Below are 20,028 nucleotides of genomic sequence, written 5' to 3' on the forward strand. Positions count from 1 at the left end.
ATGAATTGCAATCACACAAAATACGTAAAATATTGGACATGCTGAAGCCCTGTGATAATGGGGAATTTCTGATTTGTGTTTATATCCCTGGCTGACGAAAATAATCACATGACTCCAGATCTAGGAAATAAACCATACCTCTAAAGACATGATAAACTGACCACCTTAGCCATACTCCTGCTTTCATAGGGACATTTTCTCTCCACAAACACATTGCTAGTTCTGCATGAGGGTGGCAGGAATCAGAGAAAATTCTTGGCGGTGATTGTTAAGTGCTTGCTGTCTCTGCTTTCCTTCTCTTAAAGCTTTTGGGTTTTGCCATGGTGTGGTGAGAAAGGAGTAGAAGTTGCAAGCGGTGTCTGTTGACAATATCAGACAGAGCTGTAGGTAGCGTGAAGGCGCCACCTGGAACTTCTTGCTCTGAAAATCTCAGCATCAACTTTTCTGGGATAAGAGAATCTCATGCTGAGGATTTACAGAGGCCATGCCTCTGTCTCTTCATATTGTTCTGGCTGATAGCACTTTCATGTTGCTAAATACAAACACAATATAAACAGTACCTGCTGCTGGCTAATTTCCTGCATTGTTTTGGTGGGAGGTGCTACACATTTAGAAATCAAGCTTCCACTTAGTACATTTTTACACACCATCTGCTCAAAGCAATTTTAATCATGCATTCAGAGATGGAAAATCTCTGTGAGCCTTTGGTAAGCAAAACAATTAAAACCTTTTTTATATACAATCAGAATGAGGAAACTTGATTGAAAACAAAGCAATCTCCCTTACCCAGTTAATTGAGACCTGTGTTTATTGCTTCACTACCTTTTGCCCGTTTGCCCTCCGACGAAGAAATGACCAGTCCATAATTTTAATGGTAGGTTTATTGTAGCTGTGAGAGACAGAATAACAACAAATTGCTTCGAAGCAATTTGATGTTATTGTTGGGGCAGGTTCCCTGGGAATCTCCATAGGACTGTACTTCAGCTTCCTTTTTATTCAGCGAAGTGTGTATGTATGAGAGAGAGAGAGAGAAAATGTTATAGTATCCAAATAATAATAACTCTCATCTCAGATTCTTATTTTGATCAGACCAGTTGATATGCCTTGCTGAGTGAAGGGTTTAGATGCTCATTTTGGGCAAGACAAAAAAGGTCAGTGCTTCTAGTGGAATATATTTGTCTTTTGCTACTGAGCAACACTAATGCCTTGGGGTGTGGGATTCACCTTACAATTGTCATGTGATGTCTTTGGCAATAAGTGTTTCCCCGCCCCCCATCTGTAAAACAAATTCCCAAGATTTGGGTGTTCGACCATTCTTTATAGGTGCAGTTTTCTTCATAGCTATCTACAATTTCTGCAAATGCCAGATTAGATTGCTGCCAGGCATGCCACTGTAGGTGGTATGGTCTAGCTCAGGCTTGCTCAACCTCTACCCTCCAGATGTTCTGAGACTACAATTCCCATCATCCCTGACCACTGGTCCTGCTAGCTAGGGATCATGGGAGTTGTAGGCCAAAAACATCTGGGGGGCTGAGGTTGAGGAAGCCTGGTCTAGCTCAGTGAAGGAGAGCGTGGCCTTCTATATGTTGTTGAACTAAAGTTCCCATCATCCCTGACCATTGGCCATGCTGGCTGGAGTTGATGGGAGTTCGAGTCTAGCAACATCTAGAGGGCCACAGGTTCCCCATCCCTGTCAAGTGCAGAATGCATTTGAGTGATAGAGGGACACAAGCTACAAGTAAATAACGTAACATTTTTTGTTACTCCTTCAGATCTTTTCAACTTGACAAACTACTTTGTTTATGTGGCTTCATAGTGGTTAAGATTCTGTGAATTATTTTTGCTAATGGTTTTGATGAACTTTTGTTTGTGGAGGAAGGGGTAGCAAGGTGTTCTCCAGAAAGGACACTCACATATTTAGCATTTAGTATGCTTTTTAAGGCCTGAAATTGCTGACCTGCAGAAACTAGTTCAGGCCCTGGATACTATGTTGAACATTATTCTTATTCTTAATTTTTTATTGAATTTATATACTGCCCTGTACCCGGAGGTCTCAAACAAATGTGTTCTGAAACACATTACAGTGGTACCTCAGGTTAAGTACTTAATTCGTTCCGGAGGTCCATTCTTAACCTGAAACTGTTCTTAACCTGAAGCACCACTTTAGTTAATGGGGCCTCCTGCTGCTGCTGCGCCGCTGGAGAACTATTTCTGTTCTCATCCTGAAGCAAAGTTCTTAACCTGAAGCACTATTTCTGGGTTAGTGGAGTCTGTAACCTGAAGCGTATGTAACCTGAAGCGTATGTAACCTGAGGTACCACTGTAAATCTCATCAGTTCTGGATCAACTGCAGTATTTTCCTGACTGTTTCAAAGTGCTGGTTTTAATATTTAAACCCCTGTACACTGCACAATATACAGGTACTATTTCTGGGTTAGCGGAGTCTGTAACCTGAAGTGTATGTAACCTGAAGCGTATGTAACCGAGGTATCACTGTAGCAACTATAGAAGTTTGCACTTGAACAAGGACTATCCCTTTAGTCAACCAGACAGTTTATCTGGTTATCTAATACATCTACCAGTTTTCTAATACATCTACCAACACTGTCTTCACTTACTTGCATGCTGTATTGCTGACCTCAGCTCTTTGGCTGCCCCCTCCCAGCATTTAATAAGTGTGTGTGTGTTTATATAACACACATTTCTCATGTTGATAATAATGGTTCAAAAAAAAAAGGGACCCGCAGAAGTCCCTTTTTTGAACCTGACCTTGTGATAGTGGAAAAGGGGTGCCCATTTATCATTTAAAAGATATTTGTGGGGGTGGTGTGGGGACAAAGAAGTAACCTCAATGGATGTTCCCATAGTAAGTCTCATTCTTTCACTGCCATCTAGTCTGGGCTATACACTTCTTTCACTTTTGTGAATAATAGCAAACATTTTGTATACTACAAAATATGTGAACATGATTAATAAATCTGGGAGGAAAACTCATGGATAAGAGCAGAAAGGGAAGATAACCAAAGCATAACATGACGAAACAATCAAGTATCTGAAAAAGGAAGGATCACTCTAATGACAGTGAGTTTGAGGATGACCATATTCTATAAAGTGAATTAAAAAGCAAAAAAAGGTGGAGAAAGTCGGAGCCACTGCGTAAGTCAGAAAAAGGCATAATGGTTATAAGCCCAATCTATGGATTGAAAGAAGCTGGGGGAAGGTGGGAATCGGAAGATAAAGCTGAAAAGTAAAAGGTGCTGTGGTCTATGCATTTCTGGAAGCAATGTTGTAAGACAAGCCTGCAGTGCGGTTGACCCACGCTGAATATAGCCTGTTAGTCCAATACTACAGAGAGAAAGAGTTCAATAAAGCTTGCTTTCCTTACCTGCTTGGGATCGTAAAAATGAGACTAAAGGGGGAAATGGTGCACTTTTATCACAAATTAGTCTCATTTTATTGAATTTTGCAAAATTAGCCTCTTATTACCAGAGGCAAATCATTGTTTCCAGATGGAAGATAGAAAGTGGCTTTATACTGGTCCATGTCGCTCAGTATTGTCTACACTGATGGCAGCTCTCCAGGATTTCAAATGAATGTTTCCCAGCCCTACCTGAAGATGCTGGGCATTTAAGCTAGGATGCTTTGCTACTGAGCTGCAGCTGTAATATTATTTCCCATTTAATTAAATGATTTTGTCAGGCTTGGTTATTGTTCTGTCTTGACCAAGTCCTTAAATTTAAAACAAAATTGGGGGAGCTGTCAGGACCTGGGAATGTGAATTTGGCAAATTTATTTAATTCTATATGTGTTAGCGAAGCATAGCATTAGTAAGCACGTAGAGAGCTGACCCATGCGCTCTACTCATAATCAAAGTGACTAGTATTACGGTACTTCACAAGTTCCACAGAGGAGGCATGGTATGAAAAACCATTGGTATGCTGGATAGAATGCAGGCAGGCCTAAAGGAGAGATGGTACATCTGTTTATGAAGGTAATGGACACAGACAGCAACTGAAGGAGAGTGTGTGTTGCTGTCTCTCCAGCAAAAGGTTTGCGTGCATGGAGGTGTGTGAGAGCAGTAGGTTGTGAGGATAGTGTACAAGGCCTCTTACAATGTAAAGTGACATAAATGAACTATTAGAGCAGGATGGTCTAACATGCAGTCCAAGGGCCACGTGAAGCCCTCAGTGCCTTTTTTGGCAGCCCTTGGAAACATTTGACACCCTCCCTACAGCTCTTGAACTGCCTTCCCAAAGCCAGGAAAGCAAGATTCTGGGCTTTGGGAAAGAGGCTTGAGGGCTCTGACAGGGTCCTACGGGCCTCTAGCCTAAGGTTACCAGACGTCCCCATTTCCCGGGGACAGTCCCCAGATTTACAAATCAGTCCCCATACAAAATCCATTGAAGTTGAAAAGTGTCCCCGGATTATTGAAAAAAATCTGGTAACCTTACTCTAGCCTCCTTTCCAAGGCCTAGTTAGTGCTTTCCCAGCTTTGGGAAGAACATGGGAGAGCTCTAGGACCCTGCCTGACCCTTGTGCCTCCTTTTCAAAGCTTGGTGCCTCACTTATCCCTTTGGGAAGGCAGCATGGTGGTCTGGTGGGGCGTCAATTTTTGGCCTCGCCCTCTGCACAACAAGGCAGTGTGCGATTTGCAGGTTCCATTTTGAAGTACTATTGTGGTCCACTTGGAATGAGAAGTTAAGACTGCCCTGTATTAAAACAATCATAGGGATGGTAGGGGTGACAGATTTGGGGTTGGGGTAGCATGAAGAAATAGCAGCTTGTCAACAAATAAATTTATTATCTTGTCATTGCAGGCAACACCCCTATGAAGAAAGGTTGTGATGTCTTGGATATTTTAGTTTAGAGAAAAGATGAGAAAGAGGTGTCATGATCCGGGTCGTAGCTAGGGGTGGTGAGGTGGGCCTCCGCCAGGGGCGCAGACGATGGGGGGGTGCAAAATCGGCTAAAATATGTGCATAAATATAAATATTGATTATTGCCTCATAAGAAATGGTTTTCAATAGAGAGTGAACTGAATGGAGGAGAGTTGGAAAGAAGAGATAATTTGTCCATGGCTAGGGGGTGCAATCTGGACAGTTCTGCCAGGGGCGCAAGATCACCTAGCTATGGCCTGGTCATGATAGAAGTTTATAAAAGTATACATGGCTTGGAGAAAGCGGATAGAGAAAAGTTGTTTTTCCACTCTCTTAATAGTACAATTTGTGGACATCCAGTGAAGCTGAACAGTGGGAGATGTAGGGCAGATAAGAATAACTTATTCATGCAGCACATAGTTCAACTATGACACTTGCTCACATACATGAGGCAGTGATGATAGCCACAGACTCTAAAAGCTCTAAAAGATTAGGCAAATTCATGGAAGTTGGAGGCAGCAATGCTTCTGAATACCAGTTGCTGAAAACCACAGGAGGGGAGAGGGCTCTTGTGCCCGAATCCTACTTGCAGCAGGATTCCCACAGGCATCTGGATGAACAACAGGATGCAGGAATAGTTGGGTCATAAACCTGATTCAACCGGAGCTTCTTTTGTTCTTACAGGAGTACTGTTGCTAGGATTTTTAATGTTCAAAGCACCAGCTAGTTATGGTGAGGCTTAGGCTGAACAGCCGAAGTACGCCGCTGGTGTAGCTCCCTGAAAGTTTCTGCAGCATTAAGTGAAGCAGTCTTTTTAAGGTGCCACAAGACTACATTTTGTGTTACACATATTTGAAATGCCTCGGGTGTGTGTTTGTGTTCTGATAAAATGGCCTCTAGTCCACAGAAGCCCATGCCGCAATAAAATCAGTTTCAGCGCAACCCTGCGCCTGCCCCGCTCAGGAGTGAAGTCCTTTCCCGTTCAAATAGGACTCGCTCCCAGTTCAGCGCGTATACACAGGATGGCAGCCCAAGCCCTCGAAGGCGCCGAGAGGTCTCGATTTTGGCGCTTGCCGTAACCAGGACTTAACATGGCTGCACCTCTGGACTCTTGCCATGATGGGAGTTGCGTGATGGCCCCTTTCACGCGGCGGAAAGAAATGGGACGCGGGGGTGGGGGTGGGGGTAAGACGACACGACCAGCCCCATGATCCCGGGTCAGCCTTTTTAAGGGCTCCCCCTTCTGTGACCCCAGAAACGCGCCTTCTCCTCCTCCGGAAGAACGCGGGAGCTTCTTCGCTGTGTCTGTGTCCCCCCACCCCATCCCAAGTGAAAGAACGACGTAAGAGCTATTGTTATATCACGAAATAACGATGGTGATGGTAACAGTAATAATCTCGAAAGGAGAAAAGAAGCGTGCGTGCTTAGTGTACAGCGCGGCCCGTGTGCCATGGTGGAGGATGTAACTCCATGGACTGGAGCGCGCCTGAGGGGGAGAAGGACGACGACGACGACGGCAGAGGCAGGCTGAGCCAGGCCGGGCCTAGCCGAGCCCTGAACCGCGCACGCTTTCGGCAGCAGCCAAGCCCGGCCACAGCGCGGTTCTCCCGTCGTCGCCGCCGCCTGCTCCTCCTCCTCCGTCTTCCTCCCACGCCTTTATTACGCGCGGCCCGTGCGGCGGCGGCCACCTCTTCGCCAGGGCCCCGCCTCGCTCGCCGAGAGGGGCGGGGGTTGCTGTGTGCTGGAGGCGGCGGCGAAGGAGCAGCGATAGTGGGAGCAGCCCAAGCAAGGAGGAAGCCACTCAGCGCCCGGCCGACCTCTCTCGCCCCGGACCGCCAGTCATTTCACCGGGCAGAGGAGGAGGAGGGCGCCGCCGCCGACACAGCGCAGCGGAGGAGAGTCTCCCTTTTCTCGCTCAATTGCTCGCCGCCGCCGCCGCCTTCGTCCGCCCGCCATTAGCGCTGCGAGCCGGTGGGCGCCGCCGCGCTCTCGGCCGGCTGGGCTGGGCCGGGCCGGGCCAGGCGGGGGAGGAGTAGCCGCCGCCGCCGCCCAGTCTCTCGAGGGCCGGGTCCCCGTTTGATGGATCCCCGGATCGCCTGGTTCCAGCCAGAGCAGCTCGGCCCCTCGAACCGCCTGTGGATGCAGATCTGGGAGACCACGCAAGGGGTCCGCAATCTCTACTTCCAGCAGCAGCAGCAGCAGCACGAGCAGCAGCGCGCCCAGCAGCAGCAACAGCAGCAGCCCGCCTCGGCCGCCTCCTCCAGCAGCAGCAGCAGCAACACCGCCGCCGCCAACCCCGGGGTCGGCCCGGCCTCGCCGTCGGGCATGTCCCGCGGCCCCCGCTGCGACCCTCAGCCCGACTTCCTGCCGCTCGAGAGCGCCAACCACCAGCAGCACAACCACCTCCACCGGCGGCAGGCCTCCTCGCCGCAGCCGCCGGTCGCCACCGCCTGGGCAGGCAGGCCCGGCGCCCGGGCAGCGGCTGCAGCCCCAGCGCCTCCTGTCGCGGCCGTCTCTTCTTCCTCCTCCTCGTCTTCTATTTCTTCTTCCACCGCCGCCGCCTCTTCTCCTTCCCCGGCCGCCGCCGCCGCCTCTTCGGCAGCTGGCCCTTCTTCGTCTTCCACTTCATCGCCGCCCGCCGGCTCGGGTTCTTCGGCCGCCAGCAACAAGAGGAAGCGCGACAACAAGGCCAGCACCTTCGGGCTCAATTACACCCTCCTGCTCGGGCCCGCCGGGGAGAGCGGGGTCCCGGCGCCGGGGGACGGGCCCCTGGGGAGGCCGCAAGCTGGCCCGGACGAGCCCGCCTACACCGGCACCCCGTGGAAGAAGGCGAACTACAGCCAAGGAGTGGTGGGGTGAGGAGACCAACATGGGGCTTCTTTCTCCCTCTCTCCCAACCCCCAGTATCTCTTTTTTTCCACCGTGGAGGGAGGCTTCGGGAAGGGGATCACATCGGGGAGGGGGAAGTGGGGTTAGGATAGGGAAAATAAAAGGGGCGGGTAGTGTGACTAGGCCCTAGTCAAGGTTATAAAAAGGTGGAGCAGTTGCTTCCCGGCAATGTGTACTTAATGTATCGATTGGTAAGAACAAGTATTCCAGGCAAAGGTTCATTCGTTCACTTTTCCTTTTACCTCCTTTTTTCTTTTTAAGTGTTTCTATACCTTTGGACCTAGAGGTAGGTCCCACAGGTCGAGTCCCAGGTGCCTGGGGGGCAGAAGTTACCCAGGCACTGCTATTCCACATGTGCTGGCGGATTCCTCCTTCTTTTTAAAGGATCCTTTAGCATTGAGATTTCCATAGCTGTGCTCCAGTGCTGTTTGAGCCCCCCCCCCCCCCCCCGCTCATAGGCTAGCATTGAGAAATACTGGACAGAAGTAGAAACTTGGCCAAAAGCTCATACCTACAGGCTGGGATGAAGAACTTGCGGCAGTGATACCAGTGTCAGGAAGGTGGTTGGGATGGTAGCTAGGTTAGGCTGGAAAATATATGGCGGAATAGGTTTGTTGAAGGATTGTTTTTGGGGGCTAGTCTGGATTAAATGATTGCCACTCAAGGCAATGCTGTTGTGCTCTTACTTTTTGGCATTGGGGCAGGGGACAGAGTTGTCTTGCTGCAGAGGTCTGAAAGGGTCTGGAGTGTGTTTGGGGATTGGCCAGATTTGTCAGCTGCTCAGGTTTGAATTTGACAGAATTTGGGGTGCAGTTAGCATAATGGCCATTGGGTGGGTGCATAGGGGAGAACATGTGGCCACCAAGACCCCTGTATTACTGTTTCATTTTTTAATCTGGAGATCCACAATAACTCATATGAGTTGCGTATGTGAGATTCTTGTAGCATTTTTCATTTTATTCTGCAGCAAATGATGTGCTTTAATAGGGGGTGGTCTCTTTAAAATGCTGTCTGGCAATCTTGGCCCAGGAGCACATGGCGTGGGAAGCAAGAATATGTTCCTGTTCCTATCTGTGATGCAAGTCAGTCTCTCTCTTTCTCTCTTCCTTCTCTCAAATTGGGATCTAGTGCACCCCTTTCTTTGTTTCTTTTGAATATGGGAATTCCTCTACCATTGTGTGCTATGTGCATCCAAGTTGAAATGCAGGAAGGGGGGGAGCTTTCACATCTCCTGTTACGCAGATTATATATTTTTGCTGTGGTGTGCTATTTGGTCATTGGACATGTAAAAGGGTGGAGAAGCGCTCAGGTGCAAATTTTTTTCTATGGAGGGAAGAAAATTAGTAAATGCATGCTACTCATGTGTTTGAGTACCACAGCAATAGGTGCACATGTGCACGGTATCAAAGGACACGCTGAGGGTTGAGTCTTTCTGTGCTGTCGCAGCATGTGTTCCAGTGCATGGTAGTGCATGGGCCAGGAAGCCTACTACACACAGAGAAAAGGAGCATGGCATTCAGGGGCTATACATTTGGGTTTTTACCAAGGCCTGTGTGTTCAACACATCAGGGAAGGGGATGTTACCTCATCTATCGGCTCCTGCAAAGACTTGATTTTCTGTACAATCCACATTTTCTAAAGAGAATCTTTGTCACTCATAATGTTACATTATGCAAGGTCCCAGGAGATAGGTGCCTTTCTGAATACAAATGTTTTGCCTGTGTGCAGTACAAAGAGGGCGTGGAAGAAAGTCATCTGCGCAGTTGATGCACAACTCCTCCATGGCACGTTACACACACGTTTGTTAAATTAAATGAAAGGTATTTCAACGTGTCTTAAAATGCCCCACCTGTGCACAAAGCCCCATTCCTGTGCCTCCATCATATCCTGTCTGCTCTTTTTGCTTTTATTTTTTGACATTGCTAGCATTTTAAAGTTCTCTAGGAAGTGGCCATGCTGCCTGTTTCTTCTGTGCTTGGGAATTTTTTTTTAACTGTAGTAGCATTCCACATTCACTGTGTTTTAGTACACTTCAAATGATTTTTACAGCAATATGTAACATCTGTCAACAATGTGTTAGTCATGCCCATTTAGTTTAGGGGGTCTGCTCTGGGTAGAACTAACATTAGTTACAACCTGCAGTGTTCAGCAAAACAATTTGGCCTTTGGATTTTCAAGGTAGTATGCAGCTTTTACTTGTTTGATTTGTGTATCTTTAATCGTAATAATCTTGTGTATATATGGAAACGTTTCAGCGATTTTTACCCCGACTTCTCATTACTTTATAATTTTACAAATGCTGGTGCCATTGCAGAGTCAGCATTATTGTTTTTCATTGCAGGGTGGACACATTGTCCCACAATCACAGAGGGTTAGAATGTGTAGAAGAGAGAATATTTTAGCTGCATATTTATTGCTGGTGTTGCATGTGGATTTATTCAGGTAGCAGTATATGTCTCTCTTAGAACCTGCTTCAAGGCATGTGGGACCCATATGAATCTTTGCAGTAAATGTAATGTTACCTCTGGAGTGCAAAGTGTTTGCTTAAGCTGAAGAAAAGAGTTCCATTTAGAATTCCCAAACTTTCTGTTGACAAATCTGGTTTCAAAGAATGGAACTCCTGTAAGTTTCTACTGCAAAGCAGATTATGAAAAATCACCTCCCCTTCCATCTTGCAGACAGGTATAGAAGTCTTACTTTGCATTTTTATAATATCAATTACTATTGTAGAAATTTGTAGTTTAATGGACAAACCTTTTCTCCATGTGCACTGTTTTCTCTTCTGGGGAATCCTGTAATTTTGAGAGAGGCTTGTACTGTACTTCTGAAAGTGGCTGAGGCTTGATTGTCTGTTAGATGTTGTTTTTGTGCATTTCTTTAAGTACTGTCCCCTGTTTTAGTGTGGGTATTAAATTCAGTAGTTTGATGCTCTGCGATAAACATAGTTTAGATCCCAAGCCATAGTTTGTGCTTCCAAACATGTAACCAAATCATGGTTTAGAGCTGTGTATCTACTGTCATTTAGGTCCATAGGAAACTGCCTTCTATTGAGTCAGACTGTAGGCCCTTCTAGTACAGTATTGGCTATACAGACTGGCAGCCGTTCTCCAGGACTTCAGACCAGGAGTCTTTCCTATCCCTGGCTGAACAGGATTTTACCTGGGACCTTCTGTATGCAAAGCAAATGCTCTTAACATGAAGCTACAGCCCTTTCTATCAGCTCATCGCTACTGTCTCTAGGCATAGCAGCCCCCAGATGCCAAGCTGTAACTACAGTCTGTCCATTCATACATCACATCATATCATAGTTCAGCTCTTTTTCTGGGGTGGATGCAAGGAGGAGATTGGAAGTTTTGCTTAGTTAACTGTGTTCTGTTATTTATTTTATGTATTCAGGGGTATTTATACCCCACCTGCTAACCAAAGTTCTTGAGGTGCCTAAGCTCAGAATGTGGTTTGTTTCAACTGTGGTTGGGAAACAAGCCAGGATCATAAACCACATTTTGAATTTGGCTTGTTTCCCAAATAATACTTCAGACTAACCATGTAAATGGAAATGAAAGCTTTTGGTCATGCCAGAGGGTAGAGCTAACAAACCCAAGGGTCATGCACATAACTCTAAGCCATAGTTGAACATTACGTCCAAATGCAACCACAGTTGGGCATTGGGTGTTGAGAAAGCATAGGAAATAGTGTGTGCTACTCAGATGCATTGACTTGTGAGGTAAACTAATATTGTGCTCTGTAGTCGCAGTCAGAATAAGGCTGCATAAAAAAAAAACACCTCAAGATAATCATCACCTCAGATTAGTAATCGTTGCTCAAAGCAGATCTCATGATCTTTCATTTTGGCAACTCCTGTGTTGACCTAAGTGTTATAATGATGATCATTTAAAATGTAATCCTAACAAAAATATGATTATATTTATAATTTTATTCTTTGTTAATACGCACTACATCTTCAAACCTTTGTGGATAGTTTTTGGATCTCAGAAAACTGGTCAGTATAATACTTGTGGACAAAATCTTCTGATGTTTTTGTTATGGTTGTAGAGAGCCTTGTAGGCCATCTATTCAAACTCCCTGTTCATTGCAGGAAATCAGAGCTTGAACATCCTTATGGCAGAACCCACCGTTCTCTCATGGGCTTCAGTGTTGAAATGTTCCAGCTGTTGTGTGTCTGTCCTAAACTCTAGTTTATCACATAGTTATTTATTCTTACAGCACCTTGTTTCCCTAATAACCTGTCTATCTTGCAAAAATAAATTGCTTTCATGGTGTAGCATTATAGATACATGATTACCCACTGCTCTGGCCAGCACTCTGGTCCCATTACAGTGGTACTTCAGGTTACAGACTCCACTAACCCAGAAATAGTACCCCGGGTTAAGAACTTTGCTTCAAGATGAGAACAGAAATTGCATGGTGGCGGTGCGGTGACATTAGCTTCAGGTTAAGAACAGTTTCAGACTGTTCAGAACGGACCTCCAGAACGAATTAAGTTCTTAACCCAAGGTACCACTGTATATCTTTCCTGACTGCAGTGTTACAAGATGCTAGCAGTGCTGGCTACTTAACCTTTTAGCTTGCTCTGAGTAGTATTAGTATCTTCTGCTAGTGGTGCTCATCCAGTTGCAAGCTTTGGTTAAAGAACAGTCTTACATTGGGTCAGGCCATTGATCCATCTAGTCAAATGCTGCATGCCTTGACAGCAGTAGATCTCCAGCATTACGGGTATAGATTTATTCTGTGAACCGCCCTGAGACCCCCAGGTATAGGGCGGTATATAAATTCAATTAATAATGATGATAATAATAATAATAATAGGTTTTGCTCTGCTATCTCAGATCCTTTTAAGTAGCAAGATCAGAGATGGAAATTTGGGCTTCACACATGTGAAGCATGTTGTACCCCCTCCCAGTGAATCAAAACCATTTCCTACCTGTACTGTTTCTCAAGCTGATCAGCACTACCACTTACAGTGGTACCTCGGGTTAAGTACTTAATTCGTTCCGGAGTTCCTTACTTAACCTGAAACTGTTCTTAACCTGAAGCACCACTTTAGCTAATAGGGCCTCCTGCTGCCGCCGCGCCGCCGGAGCACGATTTCTGTTCTCATCCTGAAGCAAAGTTCTTAACCTGAAGCACTATTTCTGGGTTAGCAGAGTCTGTAACCTAAAGCGTATGTAACCCGAGGTACCACTGTACTAACAGTCCTCCTCCAGCACTGGAATTTCAGTGAACTCAAGCAAGCTTAGCTTCCTTCCTAGTCACCCATCAAGCTACAGGGTCTGATTTAGACATGAAATACATGTTGAGTTTAAAATAATAAATTGTAGGATTGGAAGGCCCCAGCCTTCAAAGCAGGGTCATCTCTTTGCCAAAATGCAGCTGAATTTACTGGCCACTGTTACTGTACTTCATGGAGAATATAATTTTGCAGTACTTTTTTGCCCATAAAAGTATTGTACTATGTTCTTTCACACCACCCATTTTAATAATTTTCATTTTAAAAATAGTTTTTCATTATGCTTCAAATTTATTATTGAAGGTTCAGAAATAAAATACATGAGACAGTAGCAGGTTTAGCAAGGTGCACCAACAAAATGCATGTCTTAAAATAATTTGTACATACCACAGAGCATTTGAACCCATTCTGTATCGCTGACTAATGGAACAGCTGTAGACAAGGCGATAAAGTTCTTATACAGGGATACCCAGAGAGGCTCCTGAGTAATGTTATCCATTAGATGTCTACCAATAAATTGAAAGGTAAGACAGTCCATTTGAATCTTTGCACAATAATCCAGTATCAGTTTTCCTCACCTGTCTAATTGTATGCTTCTTTTCCACAAAATTGTTCCTCAAGCGGCTCACCACATATCAAATTAACAATAAGTATAACAATTCAAAAACATATTGGAAATGGTCATCATGTCAATAAGTAAACAAAAAAATCCATACAGCACTGTATAAAACAAGACAAGCTGAAAACTAAACAGAGAATGATGCCTAGCAGAGAGAAAATGTGTGTTCGGCGGGGAGGGGGAGAATCACCATTCCAAAAGGGTGTTTGTTCCACAGAGGTTCATTGTAACTAAATTGCATGCATTGGATGGGAACCACACTCTCATGTGTGGCAGTCGGTTCCTTCCCTGCTCTCATGTGCCTCTCCTCCCCTCTCTGAACATCCCCATCTTTCATTTAGGAAGGTAAAGATTACAGCTGCTCCTTCAAGCTCCACATGCAGTCATAGTTTTAATACTGCTCACATTCTCCTACATCATACATTGCTTTCCAGGCACTTAAGAAACCACAAGCCAAATCTGACCACCTAGACTTTTGCCTGATAGCGTGTTGCCCAAGGAAGCCCTCCTCCTCTTTGCCCTGCACTTCATACCAGCCTTGATCCGACAACTTTCCCTTAACAGCAACAGCAAAGAAAAGACAGTGTGGACAGGGATTCCCTATAACCATGTTATCCAGTACATGTAGTTGAGATCCAAATTTTCCAAACATCCAGGGGACCCAGCAGCATCTCTCATCTGGGATGATGCAGATGTTCTAGCTCTCACCCGGAAGGCCCTTATGCCTCCTCTTTTTGTAGGCTCTCACACCACATGGTGGCCAATAACTTTCACATTTGCTCATCAATTCAGGAGGCGGGTAGGGCTCTCGTGGTAGTCTTTGAAGTGGCAACACCACTTCCCTTAATTCCAAAAATACCTTCTAATCTAAATAGCTGCCTTAGTAATCAGCATTTATATTTTATACAATTTAGTGACAAAAATAATAATGATCTCACTTTATTATGGCCTGTTTCTGACATTCTATATGCGGAAATCTAGCAACATAGAATCAGCTGTCATGCTACTACATTTTGAAAACCCTTTGGGTCAACTGTATATATTTCATTATTCTCCAGAATGGTACGAGTAGCTATTAGGGTGATTTTTTTGGTAGATTGGCAATATATGAAAAAGTTCACAGACCCATCCATTGATACTGCCTTGAGATTTATGGGTATAGGATGGTATACAAATTTAATAATAATAATAATACCAGTAACCATTTTTTACCCAAATTAAATCACATTGAACATATTACTGCCCTACTCATTGTTTGATGACAGAGTACTTCAGCGTATTTCCCCAAAAATATTATACCAAAGCACATCACTTTTACTTTTACATTTACTTTCTCTAAATGTAATAAAATTAATTTGCAGTAACCATGCATTTTTTTCCCCATCCAGAGTTCATTGGCGGAAATGAGCTAATTTTCCAGTATTGTAGTGCAAGTAAACATGAAGTTGCTAATAGATTGGAGACAAATTCATCTTTCCTTCCTTCAGCATAGTTCAGCAAAAAAATCAGTCCACTTTGGGGAAATGAGATGGTAACAGTCTGAAATCTCTTTAATTTTCTCATTTTAAGGCCAAACGCATAAACTATATGAATATTTTGCTGTTTTTATTATTTAATCTCCAGCAGCATTGGTATTAAACTTTTTTTTTCAGCACTGAAAGAGGAAGACAACACTATGTGATAATAGTTTAGTGTTCAGTAATGTGAACATGACTGTGAACAGTGTTAGAAACTGGGATAGGAAAGCTAGGAGCCAAACGTCTTCTGAAACCTGGATTGTGAGCGCCAAAACAGAATGTCTAATTACCATAGGGTGGGTGTGTCAGCAACACTTTTTATTTATTATTTTGATCAAAATGAATTAATACGCAATTCACTTAAGTGACACATTGTTAATATCACATTTTTAGCAGAAATTGTTAATACATGTTTAATTTGGTGTTTACAGTAACCATACTTCAGTTTTCAAAACACTCTACTCTTTATTGTTAAACTCCTTAACATACTGCTGATCCTTAACATATACTTTGAGGCTTCAAAGAAAATACATTTCAGTAATTCTTCAGTGTTAGCCAGGTGCAAAAAATGGCACCCAGACTTTTGGAGGTTCTCACAAATGGAGAATGTTTAGGCGCAAAATGCACCTGGCACCTTGCTAATTTCAAACCCTGCCTGTGAGTAAACAAGAGGAGTAAATGATAGGGAAATCATTTCTCCTATTTTAATGTGCAATAGGGCCCAGGCATAGAACTAGGACATCTGTGTCTGAATCTTCCACTGGAGTGTGTGAAATGGGTTCTCTCCCACTAAGCTATGAAGTCTCCCCTAAAATGCATACCTGAAGGTCCGCAGACTCTTTAATTCCTGCCCCTTCCAGAATACTTCAAACTGCTGAATGGGTGTGCCCCATCCACAGCTTAACTACCGTATTTTTCGCTCTATAGGACACACTTTTTCCCCTCCAAAAATGAAGGGGAAATGTGTGTGCGTCCTATGGAGCGAATGCAGGCTTTCGCTGAAGTCTGGAGAGCGAGAGGGGTCGGTGCGCACTGACCCAGGCTCTCCAGGCTTCAGGGATAGCCACTTGAAGCCTCCGGAACACAGCGGGAGGCCCCGCTGTGCTCCGGAGGCTTCGGGTTCCTTTTGCTGAAGCCGGGAGAGCAAGACTCTCCTGGCTTCAGCAGAGAGGAAGAGCGAGAGAGCGGGAGGAGGAGGAGTGCGGTCCAGGTTCCCTGTGCAGCCGTCTCAGCTCCATGCCTTGCCCCGGGCGGCAGCGTCCCGGTGCCTCTTTCCTCCGCGGCAGCGCGGGCTATGGGGAGAAAGGAAGAGCGGGGGAGGAGGAGGAGCGCCATCCAGGTTCCCCGCGCAGCCATCTCGCCCCCTGTCTTGCCCCGGGCGGCAGCGTCCCGGTGCCTCTTTCCTCCGCGGTGGCTGTGGCAGCGGCGGTAGCGGGCTCTGGGGGGGGGAAGGAAGAGCGAGAGAGGGGGAGGAGGAGGAGCGCCGTCCAGGTTCCCCGCGCAGCTGTCTCGGCCCCGTGCCTTGCCCCGGGCGGCAGCGTCCCGGTGCCTCTTTCCTCCGCGGCGGCGGGGTGGAGCGAGATGCACAGGCAGGACAGGCGGCGGCGGCCCGGGGAGTGCAGCGCGTCAGCCACCTCCCCTTTCTGGCCATTCATCGCTTCCTCCACACTCCAGTTGAAAAGGTCGCTTTTTAAAAATACAAACAAACCACCTGCCGCCGGGAGCCCAGTAGGAAGTTGTTCGAGCTGACATTCTCCGCCGCCCCCGTCCGGGCTGGGTGAGGCGGGCAAGCGGCGCGTCTCTCCCCCCCCCCTTTCTGGAGCACACGGCCAATTTGGGAGGGAAGGGACGCTCTTCCGGGGTGGGGGATCCGCTCCTGGTTGCACCGCCATTGCATTGGGGGAGGATGCAAACATGAACGAGGAAGCAAATCCTGTGCGGGGCTGCACTGAGGAAAGGTGCGCTGCGTCGAAGGTTCCTATTGAACTCAATGGCGGTCGCGCTTAGTTCGCGGGGCCAGAGGGCAAGCCTCTCTGGTCTACTCAGAAGCAAGTCTCAGCGATGCTGAGGGAATCTCACTCCCAAGATAAGTGTGCCAGCTGTTGCAGCCTCAGGCGCAGCAATCCAACTGTAGCTGCACTTGATGGCACGCTTAGCTCACGTGGGAAAGAAACCAAAATCAGGGAAGGCGAAGCTGTGACGTTCCGGGTGTTGCTGGGCTACAAATCCCATCACCGCTGGCTGATGGGAGCTGGAGCCCAACAATATATGGAGGGCTACATCCTCCCCACAACCTATATGTGGAAAAGAACTACGAAAAAGGGGGAGAGAGAGATGCTAGGCTATCAGAGATCGCAGTGCCTCTTCAGTCAAGTGGGAGGAGAAATGGAAGGGGCTCCGTTTCTCCTGCCGCTTCGCTGAAGGGGCGCTGAGCAGAGAGGGGGAGAATTTTTCCCCCCTTGTTCTCCCCCTCTAAAACAAGGTGCGTCCTGTGGTCGGGAGCGTCCTATAGTGCAAAAAATACGGTAGTCCTTTTAAGGGTTGATCTGTTTTAAGGGAACCATTTATCTTTCCAATCCCTCTGTACCCTTTTAAAGGAATCTTGAGCTGGAGGGTATTGTGGTCATGATGTACCCCATCTGTGTTAGGCTCCAGCTGCCAATGTGAATAGTCTTGTGTTGTTCCTGCACTCTGCTGTCATGCTTTCAAAAGTTACAGGGCAGCTTGAGAGCAATGCACACATTTAGGTGTCAGCCTTCCTTCCCTTTATCCTTCCACACCTCCCCATAGGTCTCTTGAAACCTACGTGTACACACATACACAACTTTTTCTGCATACCTGGAGTGCCTCTTGTGTTTGCAGGAACTTTTCTCTCTTGGAGGCTGAGTTTTGTTGTTGTACTGGTAGGCAGGGGCTGCCAGCTTCACAATTAGAAGAAATGATGTTGAGGTTTTTCATCATTTCCTATATATATTCTCAATCTGAAGGGTTTTTGAATTAGCTACACTGTTAACAGGGGTCAGCAACCTAAGGCCCATGGGCCAAAAGTGGCCTGCAGAGGTCATTTGACTGGCCCATGAGCCACCCCTGAACTGAGCTGCCCACTTGTGCGCTGCGCTAACCAGCACAGCACAGGGACTCGCTTCCGCGGTGTCAGAAATGGCTTCTCCGCATGTGCAGACGTTGAAAATCACAGGGGTGCGCGCACAATCCAGCCCACAGAGGGATCTCTGCGGGACCGATCCGGCCCAGACAAGATAAACCTTGCTGACCCCTGACTATTAATTTTACCTTTCTCCAATCCTGTTAACGTGTGGCAGATTGCTAGCACTGGCTAATCCAATATTGCTATCAATGTGTTGGTGCCAAAAAGTACATTGCAGACTTTCACCTTCAAGCTAGCTAATTACCAGCAAATCTGATAATGCCACATGTCCCAAGCTAGCAGTGCTTTTCTTACTGCGTTTCCCATATAGAGTAACTTAAAGCCTTCAGATTGTCCCATTTTGAATGTAAGCTTTTCCATAACTTTTATAGCAGTTACCTTACTCTTTCTGTGCCAGCTATGTAATTATATTCAAAGATATATGTGTACCAGCCTTTCAAATAATTTTCAAGGCGTTATATATATATATATTAATGAGATGTAAAACAATGTGAAAGCCAATAGAAATATATTTTTTAAAAAAAACCGAACACCATAAATGACACAGCAGTTGATAAAGTTGAAGTCAGAATTCAAATGTGAGCAGCAATAAAAGTTCTAATGATTGAAGGCCTGGGCAAATAAAAAAGTTTATATGGCAACTAAAGGTCATGAAAACGGGTACCAGGTGAGCCATCCTGGGCGGGGGAGAAGCATCCTATAGCTGGGATACCAGCACCAAAGAAGCTCTCTCCCCAATACCCACTTGCCTCGGATCTTTATAATAGTCATTCAGGTTCATGTGGTAGCAGATTCCTAGGTTTCATTCTGTATTCCAGGGGTCAGTAACCTTGATGGGCACATTTGGAATTTTGAGAAAGTGTCACAAAATGGATGCTATGGGGGTGTGGCATAATACAAAATGGCAGCCACATCTAAAGAAGCAGAAAAAGACAAATCATGCGAGTATTTCCTGCCCACCGGCACTTTTCCTTAACAATGGAAAAAAGGCAGCTATATCAGCCACCACTGCACTTGTTCACATGGAGAAGTTCTTTATACCTCTGTTCAGAGTGGTAGGGAGGGTGGATGAACAAACCTGGCATCCAGTGAAATTCAGGCATGTTTAAGAGTGTGTGGTCCATGTAGGAGAGGGCAAGCTGGTGCAAGTAGGAACTGAGCAGAAAGAGCAAACACTTTCTGGTGCATTGTTGATTTTTTTGGGTTATATTTACAGAGACCTTTTGCAGGCACCATAGGCGGTATTGGCTTTGGTGTCTGCAGGTGCCATCTTGGTGAGCCCTGCTGTATATTATGCAGTGTACAGGGGTTTAAATATTAAAACCAGCACTTTGAAACAGTCAGGAAAATACTGCAGTTGATCCAGAACTGATGAGATTTACAGTGGTACCTCAGGTTACATACGCCTCAGGTTACATATGCTTCAGGTTACAGACTCCGCTAACCCAGAAATAGTGCTTCAGGTTAAGAACTTTGCTTCAGGATGAGAACAGAAATCGTGCTCTGGCGGTGCGGCGACAGCAGGAGGCCCCATTAGCTAAAGTGGTGCTTCAGGTTAAGAACAGTTTCAGGTTAAGAACAGACCTCCGGAACGAATTAAGTACTTAACCCGTGGTACCGCTGTATTTATATTTTTAAAAATAAGATTTTATTAAAGTGTTTTCATAATACAATAAGATAAAAGAAACCAATCTAAATAAAAAGAAAAACAC

General features: G+C 45.8%; 1 protein-coding gene across 3 annotated transcripts in view; it reads left to right on the forward strand.

The window, feature by feature from the left end:
- Nucleotides 1-6,033: 6,033 nt before the first annotated feature.
- The window catches only part of TENT4B (terminal nucleotidyltransferase 4B), a 54,296-nt gene continuing 40,301 nt past the window's right edge, over nt 6,034-20,028 (forward strand). Inside the window, exon 1 of one of the 3 annotated variants that reach the window (XR_014551223.1) lies at nt 6,034-7,732. Coding sequence is in view for 2 of the 3 variants with exons in the window: in XM_083626040.1 (XP_083482166.1) it covers nt 6,957-7,732 (776 nt within the window). In the remaining variant the exon portion in view is untranslated. The remainder of the gene's footprint in view (nt 7,733-20,028) is intronic. The other 2 variants (XM_083626040.1, XM_083626039.1) reach the window with 2 other exon arrangements.

Source organism: Podarcis filfolensis, assembly GCF_964270895.1.
Source record: "Podarcis filfolensis genome assembly, chromosome: 8".
In the NCBI taxonomy this organism is placed as follows: domain Eukaryota; kingdom Metazoa; phylum Chordata; class Lepidosauria; order Squamata; family Lacertidae; genus Podarcis; species Podarcis filfolensis.